Below are 24,873 nucleotides of genomic sequence, written 5' to 3'. Positions count from 1 at the left end.
CGCTGACCAGAGCATCAAGCAGAGCCTCTGGGTCCCATTCGTCGTCGATATCGCCTTCCTGGGCACTGTCGCCACCTCTTCGGCCTAACGGTTCCACCGCGACCCCCAACTCCCAGCCCAAACGCACCAAGCGAAACACCAGACCCAAACGCAACTACGACCCCAACAAGGCTCGCAGCAAGAAGCTGTGCGAGCTGCGCCGCCTGCGCGCGGAGGTTGACGATCTCGAGCTCAAACTGCAGCAGTTGGGGGCCAACTGCGGCGCAGTTAGCTGCCCCTCGAGCATGATAATGGTCACCCCTCCAACGTGGAACTGCCCAAAGTGTGGCAGGACATCTGTGCTCGCCAACTCGAGCGCCGCCTCAAGGTTGAGCTGGAGAACAGTCGTCTCCGCGACAAGTGCAGGGCCCAGTTCAAGCTGGCCAAGAGCGTCGAGAAGCTGCTGTTCAGGCGGCTGTCGCTGCAGAACTCCGAGTCTGAAACGGGCAAGCACGTGCGCCGCGTGGAGATCCCTGCGGGCTTCATCCAGCACGTGGCTGCGCGGATATTTGACGAGTTGGCGGCGGGCGTCGACGTCTCGTACCGAGAGGTGGAGCGCGTACTAGAGACCAACTGCCCAGTGCCAGGGGGGATAGAGACGCACTGGCCGCTGCTGCGGGAGGGCTTGAGCATGGAACTGTATGATAAGAGGACGCTGCCTTTCGACCTGCACGCGGTTGGTGACGCGTGGTGGAGGCGCTGGCACAATTATAGAGGACAGCGCTCGGACGAGACTGTGGGCGACGACGTGGTCAGAGAGAGGTATGGGCTGGAGATGGTCGATGTGAAAACTGGTAGGTGCGCGACGTTCTACGTGCAGCAGGTGATGCGGCGATACGTGGAAAGCAATCGCGTTGTGATAGTCTGGGATTCGTACATTGAGCCGTTCACGTTTGACGAGGAGCTGGTTCGCGGTATGCATTTGCTGTTGAAGGGATATGTGCTGATGAAACCGCAGAGCTCTGATGGTGCGAATGCTGATGGAGAGGCTGTTACACGCGTGCTTACGTGCTATCACCTCGCGCCGCTCATCTCGGACCCAGAGATCCGACAGGATGCATCGACAATTGCGCTGACCAAGTTCATGGCGGGCGCCGCGTCCGCCCACATTTTGACGATCAATGAAATGATGGAAAACATGCTGGTGGACCAGGCGTTGCAGAAGTGCTGCTGACGTGAGAAAGTTGAGGAGTGTTTCACGGCGGAAACTTGCATTGAATGAACTTACACGAAATTGTACGAGCACTGTGCGTGCGTAGGCTCAGGGCTCCCAAAAAAAATATTGTCGCTGCAGTAATTTTGATAAATAACAGCAAGTTATTTATTTTCTCAATCATGCCTAGATGTGCCCGTTATTTATGTTGGGCCACATTATTTCAGGTAATTTTATGTGTATCAAACCCTAAATTCTTTCTTGCAGCGCCCACCCAGTCGTTCTGCTGTTCCTTTACAAACTTCTGCAAGACCACTTTCAATGTTTCCTGTTGTAGTGACACCAGCGTGGCTCGCATCACGTTCGGACATGAACGTCATGGTCTGATGCCAATCACCTTGGAGATGATTCTTTTCTTACGAGAAAACGCTGCCTATTGGGACGCCAAGACGGTTGTTGAGGCCATGCACTAGTAACTTCGCTCTTCATTCAATACACGTGAATGTGCGAAACAACTGTGGCTCTGTGTTCTTATTGACACCAATTACTCAATTATTTATTTACCTTCTTGCGCGCAGGTCATAAAGTATGTTTGGTGCAGCCTCGACACTTGCCATAATTTATCCAGGCTCGAAGCCCATGACAAATATAAATATTATTTTAGGGTCCCCTGATCCTCCTACTTCTTTTGGTAGTTGATGAAGCGCAGCGCTAGAAGGCCGAGGAAGCGCAGCGTCAGGATCATCATGATGTTGATGAACATGTAGTAGTGCATGTCTTCGTGCCTGACGTTGAAGACGCTGTCGAGATAAGATCGATTGGGGACACTACCCACGGCCTGCGGGGCGTTCTCGAGGATGTGGCAGCCCCTCGCAAACTCGGTCATGGCCAATGTCATTCCTGTTCGCAACGACTGGATTACTTGTGCGTACTCGTCGTCTGGGCAGTTCCCGAAGAGCAGTGCGGTGAAGAGCATGATAGAGTAACGCTGTAGATTACACAGCGCGACACGCACTACCAGTTTTCACATCGACCATCTCCAGCCCATAACTCTCTCTGACCACGTCGTCGCCCGCAGTCTCGTCGGAGCGCCGTCCTCTATAATTGTGCCAGCGCCTCCACCACGCGTTAGCGTGCAGGTCGAAAGGCAGCACCCTCCCTTCAAAACACTCCATTTTGACGCCCTGATGCACCAGCAATTTGTGTGTGTCCACCCTGGCACTTGGTCTCCAGCACACGCTCTACTTCTCGGTACGAGACGTCACCGCCCGCCAACTCATCAAATATTTGTGCAGCCACGTGCTGGATGAATCTCCTCGCGGCGCATGAACGTGCCCACCTCGAGGTCTGCAACTTTGCATCGACAGCCGCTTGAACAGCAGCATCTCCAGCCCCACCTTTGGCAGTCCAGCGCTTCCGTATTTGGGTCACATTTGTCAGTCCCCAGCAGGGCATTTGTGTCCCATTCGTCGTTGTCCAGGCGACTCGTATGGCTCCTCGAATAGCATGAACTGCCCAAAGAGTAGTCCGCCGAAACACTATTATAGTTTGTCTGCTCAGTTCACCCGAGTTCTACGAGCGAAGGCTGGGGTACTGGACATTTCACTCAAAAGTCTCAGCAGATAGCTGTTTTACAATTCGAGAAAAATGGTTGTTATCGCGGACAAAATCAAATTTTGATTACGCAGTGCGTAATACGCACCAGACACTGGGGGCTGGGTCATTTCCTGCGTGTTGCTTTTCGTGCAAAATGTTTGTTGGGTCTGACAGGTTCGCTAACAGAATCAAAACTGGATTACGTACCAGGCACTCAGTGCCGGGGCATTTCCGGCATCAGTTTTCAACTTGCTTTTCATTGCATACTCACCGAATACCACGATGGCCAAACACCTGGGAGCTGCGATCCGTGAGCGCTTCGCCTGCAAGTCTTTCCTGTCCGACCCCGTGCCGGCCGAAACCCTCCGGGAGATCCTCAAGCTCACGCAGGTGATCGATCTGTCACCCCTCATGGTGGATCAGTTGTCTATGTTCTTGTAGTGGATGCCGAGGTTTGACAATCCGGATTCCACCGCAGCTGACTCAATAGGTGACCCACGTGTCTGTCTTTATTGACAAGAATGGGTTCACTACTCAACAGGTCGGACAGACTGTAAGTGTCTCCTCCGGTATGATTCCTGCATATCTTAGAACTTGTATGCCCAACTGCACATTTATCTGGGCAGAGTCCAACGGAGACGACGAGCTGGTTACCATCAGGCTCCGACCTCACTCCTCAATCTTCTATCTATCGATCAATACACGCGGCATCAGTTCCCTGCGGGTTAGCCACCCGCATCGCCCTGTGTTGATTGAGTTTGAGGCCTTCAGACCCGGGACCCACTACAAAGAATTCTTTAGTAGAATTTCTCACGGCCCGCCATACGGTCTGACAAGATCAAGACCTTTCCTGTGGTGCGCTGTGAACAACTGAAGACTCTCGCGCAGCTCGAGACAACTCTCGCTGGGCCAAGAGATGGAGAACAATGAAAAGAAATCAAGTGTGGAGATGGAGCTTCTTCGGGTTCTGTCCCACTCTTCACGCCGCTGCTTCCCCCAGTGATTCTCAGCATTTCACACGAGGCACTGGTGAAGTGGAAGCGACAACGGCGCGAGTACGAGGCTAAATTGCGCTCGCGCTGCCGTGTTACTGGCGAAGACTACGCTGCAGTTGTTCAGTCTGTCCGCGATTCGTTAAACGCCGACGTTCTGGACACGTTTTGCGAGATGTGGATGGAAACGGAGGCGACTAGCGTGACGGACGACAAGCTGATAGCGGAAATCGACAAGATTATTGGTAGCGTGAAGAACAACACACTTCCTGACATTAAGGAGCTTTTCGACCGTGAATTGCGGATGAAAATGGCCGAAAGTGATGTGGCCGCCCGTGTTGTGGACTATTTCGTGCAGTTCAAGAAGATCATTACTGAAAATGGTCTCACCAACTGTTTTGATGGTGACGATGGCGAGCGCCAGAAGTGCAAGCTGTTGGTAGCATCGTTGCACCCCTCTGCGCTCAAGGGCGAGGTCAAGCAGTGCGTCCGCTACACGCACAAGCCTGCCGCAACGGACGCCAAGTTGCTGTTTAAACTGATACTCGAGAGGGCCACGGAGCATGACCGCCAATTTCATCGCGCGATGAAAGCGAAGCGCGACCAAAATGGACGAGGAAAAACGGAGACCAAGCCCGTCCCGCCAGTTAAAATACAGAAGACATGGTGTGGAAAGGCGACGCCTCAGCCTGCCAGTATTGCTCGTAGCAAATCCAAGCTGGATGAGAAGCCACACTCCGCTAAGCAACCGTCTGTACCGCCGGCGCCATGTCCTAAATGCAAGGAGATGCACTGGCTGCGGGACTGTAAAAAAGCGAGCGAAGCTGAGAAGGCTGAGCTACGCAAGGATCTGCGTAAGGCACGGGAGAAGAAGCGAGCGCACATCAAGCGTCTCAGTCAGACCATGCCTGTCCCCGACCGCCGCGTGACTTTAAATGGGATGCTGGTGCTTCCGTACTGCCTTGACAGTGGTTCTGATTTCACTGTAATTGGTCGTTCGCATTGGGAAGAGCTCCGTGCCCTGGACCCCACCGTGGTAGCCGAACAGCTCGACGCTGCTGTCGAGAACCAAACGTTTGGATCATCGTGGGTGCGCGCCAATCAACGGACAAGACTTCAAGTAATGATTCACACAGCTGCCGGCCCTGTGCAGCCAATGGGTACGGTTGACGTTTTGATCATGGACGTGGATGACGATGAATTTATCGTTGGAAATGATTTACTGACCTCTCTGGGTATTGACGTCGGGCGCCAGCTTGAGCTGCTGGCTGATCGCGGTGACGATGAAACTATCGGAGATCCAATTGTTCTGGAAGCTGACGAAATGCCTGTGAACATGGGCGGCGCTGAGCCGAGTGGAGACGATGACGTTTTCGCTGCTGTGGATCGATTAATCGAGCGCGCCGTGACAAAAGGATTTCCACAGGAACGTGTGGAGCAATTGCGCACCATTGCACATGCATACGACGTGTGGAGGCTCGAGCTTCGCGGTGACCCTCCCGCGGATGTGCCTCCGCTCGAGATCCGACTGCAGGATGGGGCTCGCCCGTCAACGTGTAAGCCCCGCAAATATCCTCCTCACATACGCCAATTCCTTCACGAATTTAATGAACGTCTCGTTGATCTAGGACTGGTCTACGAGAATCAAAAAAGCCGCTGGGCGAGCCCCGCGTTTCCCGTCAAAAAGTCTGCTGACTTTAACGACTTGCGTCAAACAATTGACTACCGGACAAGGAATGCACAGACTGAAGTGATGGTGGCGGTGATGCCTATTCTTTCGATCGTAATGGAAAATACACGTGGAATGAATCACTTCGGACTTTTTGATTTGCTAAAGGGTTTCTGGCAGTTGCCTTTAGCTGAGATGTGCCAGGAATTTCTTTCATACATGACCGACGAGAAAATTTTCACGCCTCGACGAGTGCCTCAAGCGCAGCTATCTTTTTCCAGAAAACAATGGAGAATTGTTTTGCGAGTCTGCTCTACAAACACCTTCTTATCTGGATCGATGACTTGCTACTCTATGCTGCTGACATCGAGACATACCTCGAGAAACTAGCTGAGTTCTACTCCTTGCTCAATCAGTTTGGACTGAAACTGAGTGTGAAGAAGTCTAGCCTGTTCGAGCCTGAAGTGAAGTGGTGCGGCCGGATCCTCAATAGCCAAGGTGTCCGACACGACTCAAACCGGATAAATACGTTACGAGCAATTCCGTATCCTCGTACAGCAGCAGAACTCCAGCAATTTGTCTTCGCAGCCAACTGGATGCGTGAGAGCCTGGTTGATTTTGCTCGTCACGTTGCACCGTTACAGAGACGACTGAATATCGCACTCACCAACACTAAACGCTCGCGACGTGCAGCAGCTAGTATTATTGTGGTGTTAGATGAGTATGAGCGCCGAGCTTTCGATGCGGTGAAGGAAATGCTAGCAACATCAGCTACGCTAGATTTCCCAGATGACAGTGCCACAACTTGTCTTTTCACTGATGCCTCGGATGTTGGTTGGTCGCTAATTATAACGCAGGTGGCCGATGTTGATCCTAAGCGACCTGCTACAGAACAACAGCACCGCCTCATCCAGTGTATGAGTGGAACATTTTCTGGAAGTCAATTAAATTGGACGGTGATTGAGAAAGAAGCTTTTCCAATAGTCATGGCGTGTGACAAGTTAGACTATCTCCTTTTGCGCCCGAAGCCATTCAGGATGTATTGCGATCATCGCAATCTTATTCACGTTTTCGCCCCGCATGAGAGCCTAAAGAAACACGTCAAAGGCAAGCTTTCGCGCTGGGCAATGAAGATAATGAACTTTCGCTATGTTGTGGAGCACGTGCCAGGACCAACAAATGTGTGGGCAGACATGATTTCTCGCTGGGCGGGAAACCACATTCCAGCCGTTGCTATCAAACGTATTAAAGTGGTGCGCCGCTGTGAACCTACTCCTAATCCAGTGCAGATAAGTGAACTTCGGCCTCTGGACAATGAACAGTTTATTTGGCCAACGTTCGCTGAGATTGCTGTCGTACAGGCTAATTTCACGGCACCCGAAGCTGAGGTTTTTAACTATCGACGATCGCGTTTGGATACCTGCAGATGCCGATGATTTGGTGCAGCGCCTTTGCATTATTGCTCACTGTGGGCCACAAGGCCACCGTGGAAAACACGCAATGACCGCTCACCTGCGTAGAATTTTTTCTATCGACCAGCTATCAGCAGCTGTATCCAAGTTTTTGAAGCAATGCCGTCTGTGTCTGCATTCCCATGGGGGGAAGATTATTCCGAGGCCATGGGGTGAAGTGATCGACTGCAACACACGAAATGGCGTACTTCATTTTGATTTCCTTTACATGGGGGAAAGCTTTGGTGCCAGCAAGTATCTTTTGGTTTTGAAAGATCACGCCACTCATTATTGCGAATTAGTAGTTGCTGATACGCCCGATAGTGATGTGGTTGTCGAAGCGCTACTCGCTTGGCACTCTCGATTTGGCGTTCCTCCCGATTGGGTATCTGACCAGGGTACGCATTTTAAAAACGCAGTGGTCACAGAGCTGAGTCGACGCTTGCGCACGCAGCAGACATTTACTCCAGCATATTGCCCCTGGTTCAATGGTTCGGTTGAACGAATCAATAGGGACATTCTACAAGTTATCCGCACAATGATTCTATCGTACAAAATCAGCTACCGAGACTGGGTGTATCTCGTACCGATGGTACAATCGAACTTGAATCACACTGCTGTTCCCTCGCTCGCGAACCACGCACCCATAGAGCTTTTCACAGGTTTGCAGTGTCCTTCGCCGCTGATGGAATTCTATCTACCTGAAAATGATGGGTTTCAAACTGTTCCTGTAAGTACAGAAATTGACGAATATCTGGCTAACTTACGCAGCAGCATGGAAGAAATGCACTGCAAAATGCATGACCAGAAACTCAAACAGCGATTACTGAACCAAAAGCGGAGGCGCGGAGAATCACTTGTTAATTTTGCCGAGGGTGACTACGTTTTGCGCTCTCGTGTCGATGAGAAGCAAGGTAACAAGCTGTTAGTGACGTGGACTGGACCATATCGTGCCGTTCGTGCTAATACACACTCGTTTCGCGTCCGACACCTCGTTACGGGCAGCGAGATGGATGTTCACGCCTCTCGGCTCAAGTTATATTCCGACGCCAGTCTGGAAGTGACCGATGAACTTCTTGAACATGTGGCAGCGCAAGGAATAATATTTGCCGTGCATGAACTCAAAACACATCGGTGGAATTCCAACATAAATGATTTTGAAATATTGGTGGGCTGGAAAGGGCTTCAGTCGATCGAGGATTCATTTGAGCCACTTCAGCACCTCGCTAAAGAAATTCGCGTGCTAGTGAACAACTATGTGAACCAAGCCCGTGACCAAAAGCTCACAGAACACTGGCAGAAACTGATTGGAGAAACTGCGGAATTGAATGTGGCGGCCCTGCCATCACAGGATGCTGCTGTCTCCGTCTTACCTGAAACTGACAACCGGCGTACTACTCGTCGCCAACGACAGGGTAGCAAACAACGCCGTCGGCAAACTGCGAGGAGACCTCGAACGAGGGATCCCCAGAATGCCAACACCAGGAATGAATTGGCAAATGGTACGCCTGTGGGTGCTCGACTTAATGGGTTAGAAGTGACCGAGTCAATGACTCTGGGTACTTTTCCTGTTGGGGCGCACGCGACCGAGGTGGTGCCTCTGGGTGCACAGGCTGACAGGCTTGAAGTGACCGAGGCTACGCCTCTGGGTGTTCAGCCCTCAAGTTCGGATGTGACCGAGGATTTACCAACGCTAACAAAGTTCCCAAATCGGCAAGCCATGGACGAGAACCGCCCGGTACACACAGGACCTCAGTTCCCGCCTGGCCGCCAAACACGATCAATGACTGCTGCTGCTCAACAGCGAGCTACTATACCAGCCAACACAAGCAAGCAGCAAAATTGATTTTCCAACCATTCCGGTCGTACTCGCAGAAACCATTCCAACAAAGCGGATGTGGTAAACAAGACCCCGTGAATTCATGTCCAAGCTTGGGGGACTGTGTAGTGGATGCCGAGGTTTGACAATCCGGATTCCACCGCAGCTGACTCAATAGGTGACCCACGTGTCTGTCTTTATTGACAAGAATGGGTTCACTACTCAACAGGCCGGACAGACTGTAAGTGTCTCCTCCGGTATGATTCCTGCATATCTTAGAACTTGTATGCCCAACTGCACATTTATCTGGGCAGAGTCCAACGGAGACGACGAGCTGGTTACCATCAGGCTCCGACCTCACTCCTCAATCTTCTATCTATCGATCAATACACGCGGCATCAGTTCTCTGCGGGTTAGCCACCCGCATCGCCCTGTGTTGATTGAGTTTGAGGCCTTCAGACCCGGCACCAACTACAGTTCTGACTAAAAAAGTCGCTGCTGCACAGCGAGCCCCGACCGGATTCAACACGCAGGCCTATGTATGCATCGTGGTGCGCTCGGCTGAGGACCGTGCGAGGCTGGCGGGCGCCATGATGGACAGCAACATCCGCAAGATCAACGAGGCCCCCGTCGTCGCCGTAATCTTCGCGGCCGATTGCGGTACTGCACACTACCCCATCGAAGGCATGAACCATGCCAAGGTGAAGCAAGTACTGGACATTCCCGACCGCTATAGCATTCCTGTGGTGGTGGCGTTGGGCTACGCCAACCCCGATGCGAAGCCTGCCAAGCCATCGGTTCGCTTCCCGTCCTCGGAGGTTTTCTTCGATGGCGAGTTCGGCCAGTCTAAGGCGAAGTTCTTTGAGGAGGAGTGAGAAATGGGTTGCTTGCACAAGCACCTTCGTGCACTAGCGTAAGAAAGCACGAATCGTTGTTGACCGGCTAAAAATCAATTCATTGTGACTCCGTCTTATAGGCCCTTATAGTATTGGTTCATCCAAAAGCTCAAGGCGATGGTTTCTACACTCTACCGCCGCCATCAGTTCCAGTTGGATCACGGCGTGGCAGGACTTCCGTTTTGGGTTCTTGTTGAGGTTTAGAATTTTGGGTTAAGTTTGTAACTCAATTATCATATTTCCCTGGGAAGAAAGAGTGACAGCGAAATTTACAAACGCATTCGTGATGTACACTACTAATTCACGCCATAACAACTCAAAAGGGGCCACTATATGTACATGTAGCAGGCTGCTACTAGCAGCATATTCCTATCAGACATACTTTGTCTCGTAGCTAAAGGGCTAACCCGTAAATCTCCTACTGTGCAAAAAAAAGAAAAAAAAAAAAACGCCAGCAGTGTTTGTGCAACACATGGTATTGGGGTCAAGCCACTTGTCAGGCTATTCCATGGATATTCTACATGGTCTCCTGCTAGACCTCTAGGATAGAAGTCTCACTTTGCAGTCTACCTTGCTAATACAACTAGGCCAACTACCTGGGAGCCCCCCCCCCCCCCCCTCCCGCCGTGTCTTCGTTTCGTGACGACACCAGAGAAATTAGGAAAGCGGCCTACAAGTCTTATCCTCTTAATCAAATCAAAAAATGGATGACCGTAAGGAAAGAATGATGGTTTCTTCGCCGAAGAAGTACAGCAACACTCGGGTCGGGTTTGCAAACCCGGGTCCCGCCTGAGCTACAGCGTCACTTTGTGTTGGTATTGTGTGCCGCGAGTGTAGACAGGACTGATGGTATTGTGTACCGCCAGTGTAGACAGGACGGACCCAGCGAAGACTCATCCGGAGACGGGACAGACCCAGCGAAGACTCGTCCGGAGATGACTCCGCGGTGAACGAGTTGACGGTGGGCACGGCACGTGCCTAGCCGTGATGTGGTTGGATAGACCGAAGACTGGCTCCTCGGTAGGTTAAACAACATGATGAGAGACATCAAGGAGCACAAGGGGAACAACAGGACGAGGAGGACAGTAACGTAGATTTAGGCTTAACGATAAATCTCACTTCGGCATTTGCCCTCTTCCACACAACCACAAAAAAAAACAGGTTAACAGCCGCACAAGCTCAAGCCCACGACGACGGACATGACGACGTCCAGCAAGACGGCCAAAGTCATCCTGGGAAGCGACAACTACTTCCACTGGGAGTTCCTTATGCGGATGACGCTTGGCGAGGAAGGGGCTGCTGGCGCACGTGCAAGTGGTAAAGGATCCGAGTGAAGTCACCGAGGCCCGGTTGCTCAACGACACGAAGGTGCTCGGACTCATCGCCCAAGGGGTGGCGATGGAGCACCATACGAAGATTCGGTCGACCACCTCAGCCATTCAAGCGTGGAATACTCTGGGAGAGTTTTACAACCGGACAACGGTGCATAACCGCGTGGCGATTACTCGTCGCCTCCATGAGTTCAAGATGGAGGAAGGCTCGACGATGGCGAAGCATCTGGACAAGTTCGACGAGCTCATCGTGGGCCTGCAAACGCTAGGCGAGCCGCTGGACGATGGCCGACAACTCGTTATTTTGCTGAGCAGTCTGCCTGCTGAGTACGAGTTGATCTCATCAATCGTCGAGAACTCCAAGGACGTGACGCTCATCGAGGTCAAGGAAAAGTTGCTCAAGGAGTACGAGCGACAAGAGAAGAAGGAGTCTTCGGAGCGTGCGCTGAAGCCTATCTCGTTCGGAGGTAAGGGTAAGAACCAAATGTTCAACAAGGTCGGCAAGGGGTTCGACCGGAAGAGCAATGGCGGACGAAAGCTCGGCAGGTTCAAGGGTAAGTGCTTCAACTGCGACAAATTCGGTCACATGAAGCGGGACTGCCCGGAACAAGTCAATGGTGACACCAACGAAGACTCAGGCTTCGCTGTTGGTGAGGATCGGTCGGCAGGGTGGCTGATCGATAGTGGTGCGACGGCGCACATGACGCCACACCACGACGACTTGTCAGACTACGCGGACATGTCGGCGGACATGTTTGTGACAATCGCGGATGGAAAGAAGATTCGCGTGGCTGGGACGGGGTCAGTAGGCTTGACGGGCATCGACGGCAAGCGGATCCGAATTGTAGAGGTACTCCACATACCCGGCCTCGACCGGCGACTGCTCTCGGTTGGAAAATTGGCTGAGCGCGGCATGAGCGTGGAGTTCCAGCGCAAGTCGTGTGTCATTTGGGACAAGTCGACGGCGATCGCTTCGGGGAAGAAGATCGGCAAGGCGTACGTGCTGGAATGCCAGCAGGATACGGCGTACTACACGGAGTACTCGGGGGTGAAAAGCGGGTGGGATCTTTGGCACGCTCGCATGGGACACCTCAACGACGACTCGTTGACGAAGACTCGGCAAGCCACGACTGGACTGCCGATGACCCAGAAAACGGTTAAAACCCTATGCGGCGGATGTATGAAGGGCAAGCAGGCGGTCGCGCATTTCCCGTCGCGATCGTTAACGAAAACGACACGTCCGCTAGAGCTCGTTAATACGGACGTGATGGGCCCCATGAAGACGAAGTCTAAGGGCGGGGCCAGGTATGTGCTCACCTTCGTGGACAACTACTCGCGGCACGTCGTGGTGTACTTCTTGACTAAGAAGAACGAGGTCGCGGTCAAGTTCAAGCTGTTCATGAATCTGTACCAGAATCAGTGGGGAGAGCGCACCAAGTGTCTGCGCTCGGACAACGCCAGCGAGTTCGTCAACAAGTCGATGGACCAGATCTGCCGGCAGAACGGGATCATGCACCAGAAGACCGTCCCGTATAGCCCTCAGCAGAATGGAGTGGCAGAGCGGATGAATCGTGCGATCATGGAGAAGGCTCGGAGCATGCTGCATTACAAGGGTGTGACCACGTTGTGGTGGGCAGAGGCAGTCAGCACGGCAGTGTACTTAACCAACGGGTCGACCAACAATATGCACCCAACGAAGACTCCGTACGAGTTGTCGTTCAAGGCGAAACCTCGGTTGAACCACTTACGTGTGTTTGGATCGATCGGGTATGCACACATTGACAAGGCAAAACGCACGAAGTTGGAAGCAAAGAGCTTCAAATGCATGTTCCTGGGGTACGCCGAAGACGCGAAGGGTTACCGCGTGTACGACTTGGAGTCAAACAAGGTGAAGGTGACCCGATCGGTGAAACTCGACGAACGAGAAGTAAATGGCATCTACGACATGGCGTCCACTGAAGCCTCGGTGGTCATCCAGGTGACGAAGGATGGAGAGGATGCTGCATTACCGGAGCCTGCGCAGCAACCTACGACTGATAACCCATTGGAGTCAGTGGGAGACACCGCCGAAGACTCGGAGATGCGAGAGGCGGAGTTGAACGAGTCATCGGTACAGGATCTGACGAACTTCCAAAGGGTGGGGAATCCAGCGATGACTGAGGAAATGGTGTTCCACCCAGAACCGGAACGAATCGGGCGCGTACGTGAATCTGCGAATCTTGGAGATGGATTAGCAGGCGCCGATGACTCGAGGATGCACAGCAGCGAAGACTCGGACAACGACGATCACTTCTGGCCTCCATCGCCTAAGCGACCGAGGTATGACGAGGATAACCTACTTGCAGAAGCTGTGTTGGCGTACGCTGCAGATGTCGGTGAGGCGGACGACGCGCCAAGCACGTATCAACAGGCGATGCGTAGCAACGAGTCTTCGGAGTGGATCAAGGCGATGAACGCGGAGCTAAATGCACACGCCGACAATGGGTCCTTGTAGTGGATCTAACTTGACTCACTACTTTAGCTTACACGTTGCGCTACGTGTATGAGGAAGCGTAAGTACTTAGTAATTACTTAGGTTAATTATATTTGAGTACACAAATATAAGTTAAATAAAAAGGGATTCCAAGTGACTTAGATTAGGTAAAATGAGAACTGTATTGTTTGTAAATTGATCTTCCTCCTAAATCTGCTAAAAACTGTTTATCATCTATGAAAGGGTTGACAGCGGCTGGCTGTCAGAGCCCCGCTAATATGCATGACTTCGATTGGTAGAAAGATGCTGCTTTCTACCAATAGGATCTTTGGGTATGTGTGGACCACTCATTGTGGTGGTCCACTTCAATGTATCCATTGGTGTGTCTTACACCAAGGTGAGGAAGTATCCAAAACTTTTAACAGATAACCTATCTGTTGAATTCACAAGTGGCTTGCAGCCACTTGTGCGTGTAACCCCGTTACACCCCTCCCCCCTTAAGGTTAGAAGCGCGGGGTCTCCGCACGTCAATCTTCGGAATTGACCATTCATCAATTCTCCGCGTTTGGAGAAGAAATCCGCGCTCATTCAACGATGAGCGCGCCTCAGAAGAAGTCCACAAAGTCGGTGGGGAGTCATCTCTCCATCGACGACTACTTCGAACGCCAGAAGGCGAAGTACGGTGACGTCGTCGTCGAAGTCGACGACGATGAAGACATGGAGGGCGAGGAGGACTCGCCCTCAAAGCGTAAAGACTCAGTGTCGAGCGAATCGCTCGACCCTCACGCCAAGAACGTTCGCCCGCGTGAAGGGGACGAATCGGACGCTTCGAGTTCGAAGCGTTCGCGTACTGATAGCGAAACCCCACTCGCTTCCGTTGGGGCTCTCAGTACTCCGCGCGCTGCTGCTGCAGCGCGTGATGTTAAAGCTCAAGGCTCTCCGCGCGCTGCGCCTGCAGCGCGCGATCCATGGATGCCGTCCGCGTCCGAGATCGCGGACCGGTTTGGGAACTCGGTACCTCCGAATGAGGTGCCGCTGTATGTATGCAGCGCCATCAAAGATGACGCTGTGGCTGCCGAGCTGCACTTTGATGCGGAAACGCATCAAAGGCGCGATTACTACATCGGACTCTTTCATGAGCTCCGATGGTTTCAAAGCAAGAAGACTTCTTCTCGCAGCAAAGTGCCCGAATGGCAGGCACTTTGTCAAAGCTGGAATGCCTTTGTTGAGAACTTCAACAAGAGGCCGAGTGCTTACCGTGATCGGATTAAGCAAGCGCGTGATCGCTTCGAGACGTACTCGAAGCGTGGAAAGTTGGAGCAACTCCACGTTGCTGCGGAAGAGGCTAATGTGCCGTGCGCTGCGCCCGAGGGCTTTCAGTGCACGAAGTGCTTCCCAGGCGCGGTCCGCTTGAGCGACCGCGACCTGAACGGGTACACGTCGTTCCGTGTGCCCGAGAGTCTCAAAGAGCTCCGTGCTAAGTTCTTAGCACGTGAGGGTTCGGGCGCTAGCGATGATCGCAGCGCTCGTGTTACTCCGCTGCGCCAGCGCGTACTGCTCCTCGTACGCCCTCACCATTTCCCGAACGTCCTCCAGCAAGACGTTCCGCGGCTCCCATGTATCTCGATGGGGAAATCCTCTCCAACGAATACGAAAACGAGCCCCTTGAGGGTTCGTTTTCGGGATACTATGGTCAACAATCCGCTCAACAATCCAGCGGGTTGAGCCGCGGGCGTCACGGATCGGCGGTGGCGGGGTGGGAACACGCCCGGGTATGATCAGCCCCGGGCTGATCAGTATGCGCCTCTCCACGACCGGGTGACCGTCGTGGAGCGTCTTCAGGCGCTGAGTTCGCCGCCCTGAAACAGGAGCTGGCGAACCAGAAGGCCCAGGTCGCGGCGGTCTCGCAGACCGCCTCGAATATCCAGGTCGAGCTGGGGACCCAGATGAAGGAGTTGCTCCAGCACGTCCGCGCGCTGGAGGAGAGGCTGCTCGTCGCCGAGGCCAAGTCCTCCGCTTCTGCCTCGGCTCTTGCCGAGGGTTCGGGTCAGCCGAGCTAGATGGCTCGTGCTGCAGGTACGACTTCAGCCGTCCGACGTAAAAGGTCGGATGGAGGCGCATGTTAGACGGTATGTCTAGCGTGTATGCGTTGCCGTGCCGTGCCAACACAGTGAACGGCCCGATGAAGCGCGGAGCAAGCTTGCTTGCTCCGAAATCCGAAACTGCATGTCTAGGCAGGTTTTGTGTAGCTAACAAAACTAATGAACCAACTTTAAATTCATTTGTGTTGCCTCTGCCCGCATTGTCTGCGTTCAGCTTCTGTTGATCAACAGAAGCTGCTATTGTGTCTTGGACAAACCGAATCACGGCTTGTCTTTTGGTGATGAAACTGATTGCATCCGAGCTGAAGTCATTCAGCTCGCTCTCCGCTAGAGGCCCGGCCTCTGCGTGGTTCTTTGCGGTGTCTGCGCCCTGCGCAGACCCGTGGTCGTTGGCCATGTTGTTGGGGGAGTCTGCGCCCTGCGCAGACTCATGTGGTTTGTCCATTGTTGCAGCTGACACTGTGCAAGTGTCAGCGGTTTTCTGCGGCTGCTGTATTGCAGCCGTAGATCCTCCCCCACTTAAAGTGGGAGCCATCACTCCGAGTAAACTCGGTAGGCGTGGATGCCGCATGGCATTTACGTAGAACGGTGTATGCCCCGTCGAGGCATGCACTGAGTTATTGATGGCAAACTCTGCCATCGATAAGCACTCGCTCAAGTATTGGAACGAGTGAGCGTAGCTCTTCAAAATGTCGACGAGCACGCGATTCACGCGCTCGGTTTGACCGTCCGTCTGCAGATGATCCGCAGCCGGCATTGAAAGTTGGCTCCCAAGAAGTGTAAATACTTCTTGCCACAGGTGCGCTGTGAAGCGCGGGTCTCTGTCCGACACGATGTCGGACGGCATGTCATGGTGTTTAAACACCATGTCGACGAACAGACGGGCCGTATGCTTCGCGGTCACTTCTGCCGGCACCGCAGCAAGATGTACCATCTTGCTGAAGCGGTCGACAAAGACCACAACACCGGTATTCCCTCCGCTGTCCGGGGGAAGACCAAAGATGAAGTCCAAAGACATGGACTTCCAACACTCCGACGGAGTCGGTAGTGATTGCAGTGGAGCCTGCGCGAATGGCTCAGGCTTTACGCGTTGGCATACCTCGCAAGCACGGATGTACTTGCGCACCCACTTATACTGGTGGTGCCAGTAGAAGTCGCGCGTGAGAAGGACGGAAGTCTTCTCACGTCCGAGATGTCCCGCAGTCGGGGCATCATGATACTCGTACATGATCCTGAGTCGCAGGTCATGGTCATTTGGCACGACAACGCGATCCGCGTTGTCGTCGACTGCATTGTAAAGCAGTAGTCCGTCGTGCACACGAAAGCGGTGTGCACGCGCTCGAAGGTGCTTGGGCAGCTTCTGACGGGACTTGTCAGAGGGCGCTGTGCCATAGGCCAGCAAGAGCTTCGCGTCCGCGTCGTGCGCGTACGTGGCCTTCACGTCGTCCAACAGAGACGATGTGGGTACGCTCGATCGCATGGCGTCAATGGCATTGACGTAAGCAGCTTCTGCGTAGTCCGGCCGACGTGATAACGCGTCGGCCACTACATTCAATCTTCCGGGTTTGTATTCGACCCGGAAGTTGTACTCCGCAAAGAATGAGAGCCATCTCGCCATTCTTTGTGATATGTGTGGCGACTTCACTGCGGTGCGCAGTGATGCATGGTCGGTGTAGACCACAAATGGTCTACTCCCAAGCGAATACACTCGGAACTTTGCGAGTGCGTACTTCATGGCAAGGAGTTCCTTGTCATGCACCGGATAGTTGCGCTCAGCTGGCTTCAGCTGACGCGATTGGTAGTAGACGACACGATCACGACCCTCGTGATCGTGCTGCATCAACGCGCATCCGATCGCGAAGTCGGATGCGTCACATACGACGTGGAATGGACGATCTTGGTCAGCCACTACCAAGATCGGTGCCTCAGTCAAGCCCCGCTTGACTGCATCGAATGCCTTTTGGCAATCGGGTGTCCAATTCCACACAGCTTCTTTCTTAAGAAGTTGTGATAGCGGGCGGATCTTGCCCGCGTAATCCTCCACGTACTTGTGCAAGTACGTGGCCAAGCCAAGGAACTGCCTCAGTTCCTTGACACTCGAAGGCGTTGGCCATTCATTGATCACTCTGACCTTTTCCGGGTCAGGGTGAACACCATTTTTACCTACGAGACACCCGAGGACGGGTATCTCGCTCGCCCCGAAGATACACTTCTTCAGGTTCGCGTAGAGCTTATGCTTTCGCATAAGCTCAAGTAGCTTCCGGAGATGCACCCTGTGCATCTCTACGTCGGTATTCCCGTCCACATCCCGGCTGTGGATGAATACATCATCGAAGTAGCTCGGCGCGAAGTCGCGCACCGAGCGCAACAAGTGCGTCACGCACCTGTTGAAGGTCGCAGGGGCATTCTTAAGCCCCTGTGGCATCACTAGCCATTCCCAGAGCATGCCGCTTGGCGTGCTCACTGCCGTGAGAGGAATATCGCTCTCACGCATTAGGATTTGATAGAATCCATCTCGCAAGTCGAGAGCACTGTAAACGGTGCTCCCGGCCATCGAATCGATGATAACATCTTTTCGCGGTATCGGCGTCTGAGCCGGTACCGTCGCATCGTTCAGCATGTTATACGCATGAACGATGCGCCATCCGCCCTATGGCTTTTTAACACAGAACGTCGGAGCACTGTGCGGGGACTTTGATTCCCGCACTTGTCCTGCTTTACGACGACTTTCAAAGAAGTCGTCGATCGCTTTCACTTGCTCTCGCGGCAGTGGCCACTGCCGCGTGACACAGTACTTCGTGCCCGGCACGAGATCAATCTCGTGCTGAATGCCCTTATCCTGCGGAAGCTCCGCAGGAATGCCTTCCGGGAGTACGTCTTTGTACTCCCTCAACAATTCGTAATAGGGACTCGACTTCAGCGAGTCCCAACCTTGTTCCTCGAAGCGCTCTCGCTTCGTCTTCGCACTGAGAGTGTCTTCACTCTCAGTGGTACTTCCCATGAAGAGCTGCCTCAGCTCTTCGCTCTCCGTTCTTTCTCTGTCCGAAAGAACGCAGACCTGCTCGATGCGTCCATCGTGCAAGTCGCGTGTGAAGCGCTTCCAGCCATGAGCTGGAAGCGAAGTCAACTCCGACGCCGTCGTCGGAGGACTAGCGAGTTCCATCTCACGATACTGGAATCCAGTATCGGTGCGCGTCAAGACGCTTAGCGTCTCGACATCCGGCGTTTCCGCCCCAGTCTGCCCAGTAGACTGCTCTTGTTGCGTCTCGGTCCCGGACCGAGACTTGCGCAGCGTTTTCCGCTTGCGCCGTCTTCTTGTTGTGCGGAGCCCGGCTCCGCACAGTCGTTGTTCTGGTCCAGGCCCGGCCGTGGACAGTTGTTCGCCGGCGGACCCTGTCCGCGGGCGCGCGGTATCAAGCCCGGCTTGATCGCATGGCGCTTCGTGAAGCCCGGCGCTGCACGGTAATGTGTCTCTTCGCCGGCAGACCCTGTCTGCGGGCGCGCGGTATCAAGCCCGGCTTGATCGCATGGCGCTTCGTCGTGCAGCCCGGCTGCACGACAGCATGCAAATTGCGTCAGTACGGGACGTTTGCAACCGTCCGTACTGTTTGCAGCGTCAACTCCCGGCGTTGACACGCCTTCGTCACCTCGATGCCAGTTATTGGTGGAGACCCTCATTACCGAGGGTGTGTCGGCTCCCGGAGTCGACGCGTCGTCGTCGACCTGACCTCTTCGGGTCAGGGACTGTCCCTTACACGCTTGAATGTGGGTGTTGGTTCCCGGAACCAACACATCTTTTTCTTCCGACGTCGGCAGCATTGCCGACGTGGGTCTCACTTGTGCGCGCCCTCGCGCACTTCTTGGGCACTCCGGGACAGCAGCATTAAGCGCTGTCTCGACTGGTGAGCCGTGCGCACCTGCTGGTGCGTGCGCTGCGGTAACAGGGCCATAGCTCTCTGTTCCGCTGTCGCGACCGAAGCGCACGAGCGTGCGCTTCTTCCGGTCTATCACCGGATCATGCCGTGCAAGCCACGGCATGCCCATTACTACGTCGAACTTATCGTCCAGGTCCAGGACGATAAAGTGTTCGACAAACACTTGTTGTTTGTACGAGAAGCGCGTCGTGAACGTGCGCTTCTCGGTCTTCACGATGGCACCTGTTGCCAGTCGTACCTCCAGAAGACTTCGAGGTACATTTACATCCTCGAAGTCAAGTCTCGACAGGCTTCGTAGTCGAACAAAGTTGCTCGACGCGCCTGAGTCTACCAAAGCTCGAAGAGAGTCACTCGCTCTCTTCGAGTAAACCTTCAAGATGACTAGGTTCGGCCTGTCATCTTGTTTCTTGTAGTGAGAGCTGGTCTCACGGGGGGCTGCAGTCCTCAGTGTCGCGTGCCCGATGTCGGCACGCGCGACTGCATTACCAGTAGGGCGCCCCGCGCCTACTGGATGTTCGCGTTTTTTGTTGGTCCGCGGCGATGCCTAGCATCGCCACGACGGCCACCTCCAAGAGGCATGGGAGCTGTGCACTCCCGTGCAAAGTGACCGATCCTTCCGCAACGGAAGCATCGCACGTTACCTCCCTGCTGCTGGTAACCAGCAGTTGTTGCGCTCGAGAGGTCCATTGGTTCCGGACCTCCCGTCCTCGCTACCGGGCGTGGTTGCGGCCTCGGCACGTTCACATGCAGTTTAGCCTGCCGCAGGCTAAACTCTTCTTGCATGGCAAGAGTAATCGCAGCTTCGAGAGTACTCGGATACTCTCGGAAGAGATAGGTCTTCACAGGCCCATCTCTAAGCCCCTTCATGAACGTGACGACCTTGGTCGCCTCGTCAATCGGGTTAGTCACGATATTTGATACCAAATATCGTGCGCGCTGCGCGTAAGCATGGACGTCATGCTTACCCTGCTGAAGGTCGAGGAACTCCGCCCTCGACCGGAACTCGTTTTGCGGGGGCTCAAACGCTTGTTTGAGCTCCTCTTTGAACACTTCGTACGTGCTGAAGCACGTAGGATCGGAGAGTCGGCGTCCATACGCCCAACTCCTTGCGCGTCCGCCAAGGCAGGACATGGCGAACGCGACCTTCGACAGCGGGTCGACGATGCGTCGAGCCGCTATGGCTGTGTCGAGTTCGACAAGCCATCGGAGGAGAGGCTCGCCCTCTCTTCCCACGTCATTGCTTACGCTCAACTTTAATGGTTGAGCACGCGGTGTCGTCCCTGACGACGCCGTCACTGAGGAAGCAGCGTCACGCTGCTCCTTCATGATGAACCCCAGAGCAACACCATGTTGCTCCGTCGGCGATAGTGTACGCAGCATTGTAGCTATCGCCGCTTCTCCAATGACTGTTGACAGTCGTTGGAGGGCCTCCCACTCTGGGTCAGACAGGTGGGGGCAGTCAGCGCGTGCAACATGCGTTGCAGGCGTATTGGAGCTCTCCATGGGCACCTCCGTGCTCATGTGATTCTCGGCTCCGCGTTCGTACACCGCGTACGAACGTCAAGCAGTCGGTCGTTGGACGGACTACAAAGTGCTACCAGGTGTAGTGGGTCTAACTTGACTCACTACTTTAGCTTACACGTTGCGCAACGTGTATGAGGAAGCGTAAGCACTTAGTAATTACTTAGGTTAATTATATTTGAATACACAAATATAAGTTAACTTAGACAAGACTCCAAGTAGCTAGTTTAAGGTAAAATGAAAACTGTATTGCTTGTAAATTGATCTTCCTCTAAAATCTGCTAAAAACTGTTTATCATCTATGAAAGGGTTGACAGCGGCTGGCTGTCAGAGCCCCGCTAATATGCATGTCTCTGATTGGTAGAAAGATGCTGCTTTCTACCAATAGGATCCTTGGGTATGTGTGGACCACTCATTGTGGTGGTCCACTTCAATGTATCCATTGGTGTGTCTTACACCAAGGTGAGGATGTATCCAAAACTTTTAACAGGTAACCTATCTGTTAAATTCACAAGTGGCTTATAGCCACTTGTACGTGTAACCCCGTTACACCATCCCCCCTTAAGGTTAGACGCGCGGAGTCCCCGCACGTCAATCTTTTGGAATTGACCATTCGTCAATTCTCCGCGTTTGGAGAAGAAATCCGCGCTCATTCAACGATGAGCGCGCCTCAGAAGAAGTCCGCAAAGTCGATGGGGAGTCATCTCTCCATCGACGACTACTTCGAACGCCAGAAGGCGAAGTACGGTGACGTCGTCGTCGAAGTCGACGACGATGAAGACATGGAGGGCGAGGAGGACTCGCCCTCAAAGCGTAAAGACTCAGTGTCGAGCGAATCGCTCGACCCTCACGCCAAGAACGTTCGCCCGCGTGAAGGGGACGAATCGGACGCTTCGAGTTCGAAGCGTTCGCGTACTGATAGCGAAACCCCACTCGCTTCCGTTGGGGCTCTCAGTACTCCGCGCGCTGCTGCTGCAGCGCGTGATGTTAAAGCTCAAGGCTCTCCGCGCGCTGCGCCTGCAGCGCGCGATCCATGGATGCCGTCCGCGTCCGAGATCGCGGACCGGTTTGGGAACTCGGTACCTCCGAATGAGGTGCCGCTGTATGTATGCAGCGCCATCAAAGATGACGCTGTGGCTGCCGAGCTGCACTTTGATGCGGAAACGCATCAAAGGCGCGATTACTACATCGGACTCTTTCATGAGCTCCGATGGTTTCAAAGCAAGAAGACTTCTTCTCGCAGCAAAGTGCCCGAATGGCAGGCACTTTGTCAAAGCTGGAATGCCTTTGTTGAGAACTTCAACAAGAGGCCGAGTGCTTACCGTGATCGGATTAAGCAAGCGCGTGATCGCTTCGAGACGTACTCGAAGCGTGGAAAGTTGGAGCAACTCCACGTTGCTGCGGAAGAGGCTAATGTGCCGTGCGCTGCGCCCGAGGGCTTTCAGTGCACGAAGTGCTTCCCAGGCGCGGTCCGCTTGAGCGACCGCGACCTGAACGGGTACACGTCGTTCCGTGTGCCCGAGAGTCTCAAAGAGCTCCGTGCTAAGTTCTTAGCACGTGAGGGTTCGGGCGCTAGCGATGATCGCAGCGCTCGTGTTACTTCCGCTGCGCCAGCGCGTACTGCTCCTCGTACGCCCTCACCATTTCCCGAACGTCCTCCAGCAAGACGTTCCGCGGCTCCCATGTATCTCGATGGGGGGGAAATCCTCTCCAACGAATACGAAAACGAGCCCCTTGAGGGTTCGTTTTCGGGATACTATGGTCAACAATCCGCTCAACAATCCAGCGGGTTGAGCCGCGGGCGTCACGGATCGGCGGTGGCGGGGGTGGGAACACGCCCCGGGTATGATCAGCCCCGGGCTGATCAGTATGCGCCTCTCCACGACCGGGTGACCGTCGTGGAGCGTCTTCAGGGCGCTGAGTTCGCCGCCCTGAAACAGGAGCTGGCGAACCAGAAGGCCCAGGTCGCGGCGGTCTCGCAGACCGCCTCGAATATCCAGGTCGAGCTGGGGACCCAGATGAAGGAGTTGCTCCAGCGCGTCCGCGCGCTGGAGGAGAGGTTGCTCGTCGCCGAGGCCAAGTCCTCCGCTTCTGCCTCGGCTCCTGCCGAGGCTTCGGGTCAGCCGAGCTAGATGGCTCGTGCTGCCGGTATGGCTTCAGCCGTCCGACGTAAAAGGTCGGATGGAGGCGCATGCTAGACGGTATGTCTAGCGTGTATGCGTTGCCGTGCCGTGCCAACACAGTGAACGGCCCGATGAAGCGCGGAGCAAGCTTGCTTGCTCCGAAATCCGAAACTGCATGTCTAGGCAGGTTTTGTGTAGCTAACAAAACTAATGAACCAACTTTAAATTCATTTGTGTTGCCTCTGCCCGCATTGTCTGCGTTCAGCTTCTGTTGATCAACAGAAGCTGCTATTGTGTCTTGGACAAACCGAATCACGGCTTGTCTTTTGGTGATGAAACTGATTGCATCCGAGCTGAAGTCATTCAGCTCGCTCTCCGCTAGAGGCCCGGCCTCTGCGTGGTTCTTTGCGGTGTCTGCGCCCTGCGCGAACCCGTGGTCGTTAGCCATGTTGTTGGGGAGTCTGCGCCCTGCGCAGACTCATGTGGTTTGTCCATTGTTGCAGCTGACACTGTGCAAGTGTCAGCGGTTTTCTGCGGCTGCTGTATTGCAGTCGTAGTTCCTCCCCCACTTAAAGTGGGAGCCATCACTCCGAGTAAACTCGGTAGACGTGGATGCCGCATGGCATTTACGTAGAACGGTGTATGCCCCGTCGAGGCATGCACTGAGTTATTGATGGCAAACTCTGCCATCGGTAAGCACTCGCTCCAGTAGTGGAACGAGTGAGCGTAGCTCTTCAACATATCGACGAGCACGCGATTCACGCGCTCGGTTTGACCGTCCGTCTGCGGATGATCCGCAGTCGACATGGAAAGCTGGCTCCCAAGAAGTGTAAACACTTCTTGCCACAGGTGCGCTGTGAAGCGCGGGTCTCTGTCCGACACGATGTCGGACGGCATGCCATGGTGTTTGAACACCATGTCGACGAACAGACGGGCCGTCTGCTTCGCGGTCACTTCTGCCGGCACCGCAGCAAGATGTACCATCTTGCTGAAACGGTCGACAAAGACCACAACACCGGTATTCCCTCCGCTGTCCGGGGGAAGACCAAAGATGAAGTCCAAAGACATGGACTTCCAACACTCCGACGGAGTCGGTAGTGATTGTAGTGGAGCCTGCGCGAATGGCGCAGGCTTTACGAGTTGACATACCTAGTAAGCACGGATGTACTTGCGCACCCACTTATACTGGTGGTGCCAGTAGAAGTCGCGCGTGAGAAGGACGTATGTCTTCTCACGTCCGAGATGTCCCGCAGTCGGGGCATCATGATATTCGTACATGATCCTGAGTCGCAGGTCATGGTCATTCGGCACGACAACGCGATCCGCGTTGTCGTCGACTGCATTGTAAAGCAGTAGTCCGTCGTGCACACGAAAGCGGTATGCACGCGCTCGAAGGTGCTTGGGCAGCTTCTGACGGGACTTGTCAGAAGGCGCTGTGCCATAGGCCAGCAAGAGCTTCGCGTCCGCGTCGTGCGCGTACGTGGCCTTCACATCATCCAACAGAGATGAAGTGGGTTTGCTCGATCGCATGGCGTCAATGGCATTGACGTCAACAGCTTCTGCATAGTCCGGCCGACGTGATAACGCGTCGGCCACCACGTTCAATCTTCCGGGTTTGTATTCGACCCGGAAGTTATACTCCGCAAAGAATGAGAGCCATCTCGCCATTCTTTGTGAAATGTGTGGCGACTTCACTGCGGTGCGCAGTGAAGCATGGTCGGTGTAGACCACAAATGGTCTACTCCCAAGCAAGTACACTCGGAACTTTGCGAG

The 24,873-nt window shown here is 54.0% G+C and overlaps 3 protein-coding genes across 3 annotated transcripts; 2 read left to right on the top strand and 1 right to left on the bottom strand.

The window, feature by feature from the left end:
- Nucleotides 1-313: 313 nt before the first annotated feature.
- IUM83_19428 (M96 mating-specific protein family) lies at nt 314-1,213 on the top strand (the record flags this gene model as incomplete). The annotated part of the gene is made up of 1 exon (XM_067944478.1): nt 314-1,213. One exon carries the CDS (start codon nt 314-316, stop codon nt 1,211-1,213), a length of 900 nt encoding a protein of 299 aa, XP_067785837.1.
- Nucleotides 1,214-1,871: 658 nt separating this feature from the next.
- IUM83_19427 (ATP-binding Cassette (ABC) Superfamily) lies at nt 1,872-2,168 on the bottom strand (the record flags this gene model as incomplete). Its single annotated transcript, XM_067944477.1, has 1 exon — nt 1,872-2,168. The coding sequence occupies one exon, from the start codon at nt 2,166-2,168 to the stop codon at nt 1,872-1,874; it is 297 nt and encodes a 98-aa protein (XP_067785839.1).
- A 902-nt stretch (nt 2,169-3,070) lies between these two features.
- IUM83_19426 (Integrase, catalytic core protein) lies at nt 3,071-13,440 on the top strand (the record flags this gene model as incomplete). The annotated part of the gene is made up of 3 exons (XM_067944476.1): nt 3,071-3,178; nt 11,311-12,102; nt 12,925-13,440. The coding sequence occupies 3 exons, from the start codon at nt 3,071-3,073 to the stop codon at nt 13,438-13,440; spliced, it is 1,416 nt and encodes a 471-aa protein (XP_067785838.1).
- Nucleotides 13,441-24,873: the final 11,433 nt, after the last annotated feature.

Source organism: Phytophthora cinnamomi, assembly GCF_018691715.1.
Source record: "Phytophthora cinnamomi strain GKB4 chromosome Unknown Contig75, whole genome shotgun sequence".
NCBI lineage: Eukaryota > Oomycota > Peronosporomycetes > Peronosporales > Peronosporaceae > Phytophthora > Phytophthora cinnamomi.
This window is presented reverse-complemented; position numbering and strand designations above follow the sequence as displayed.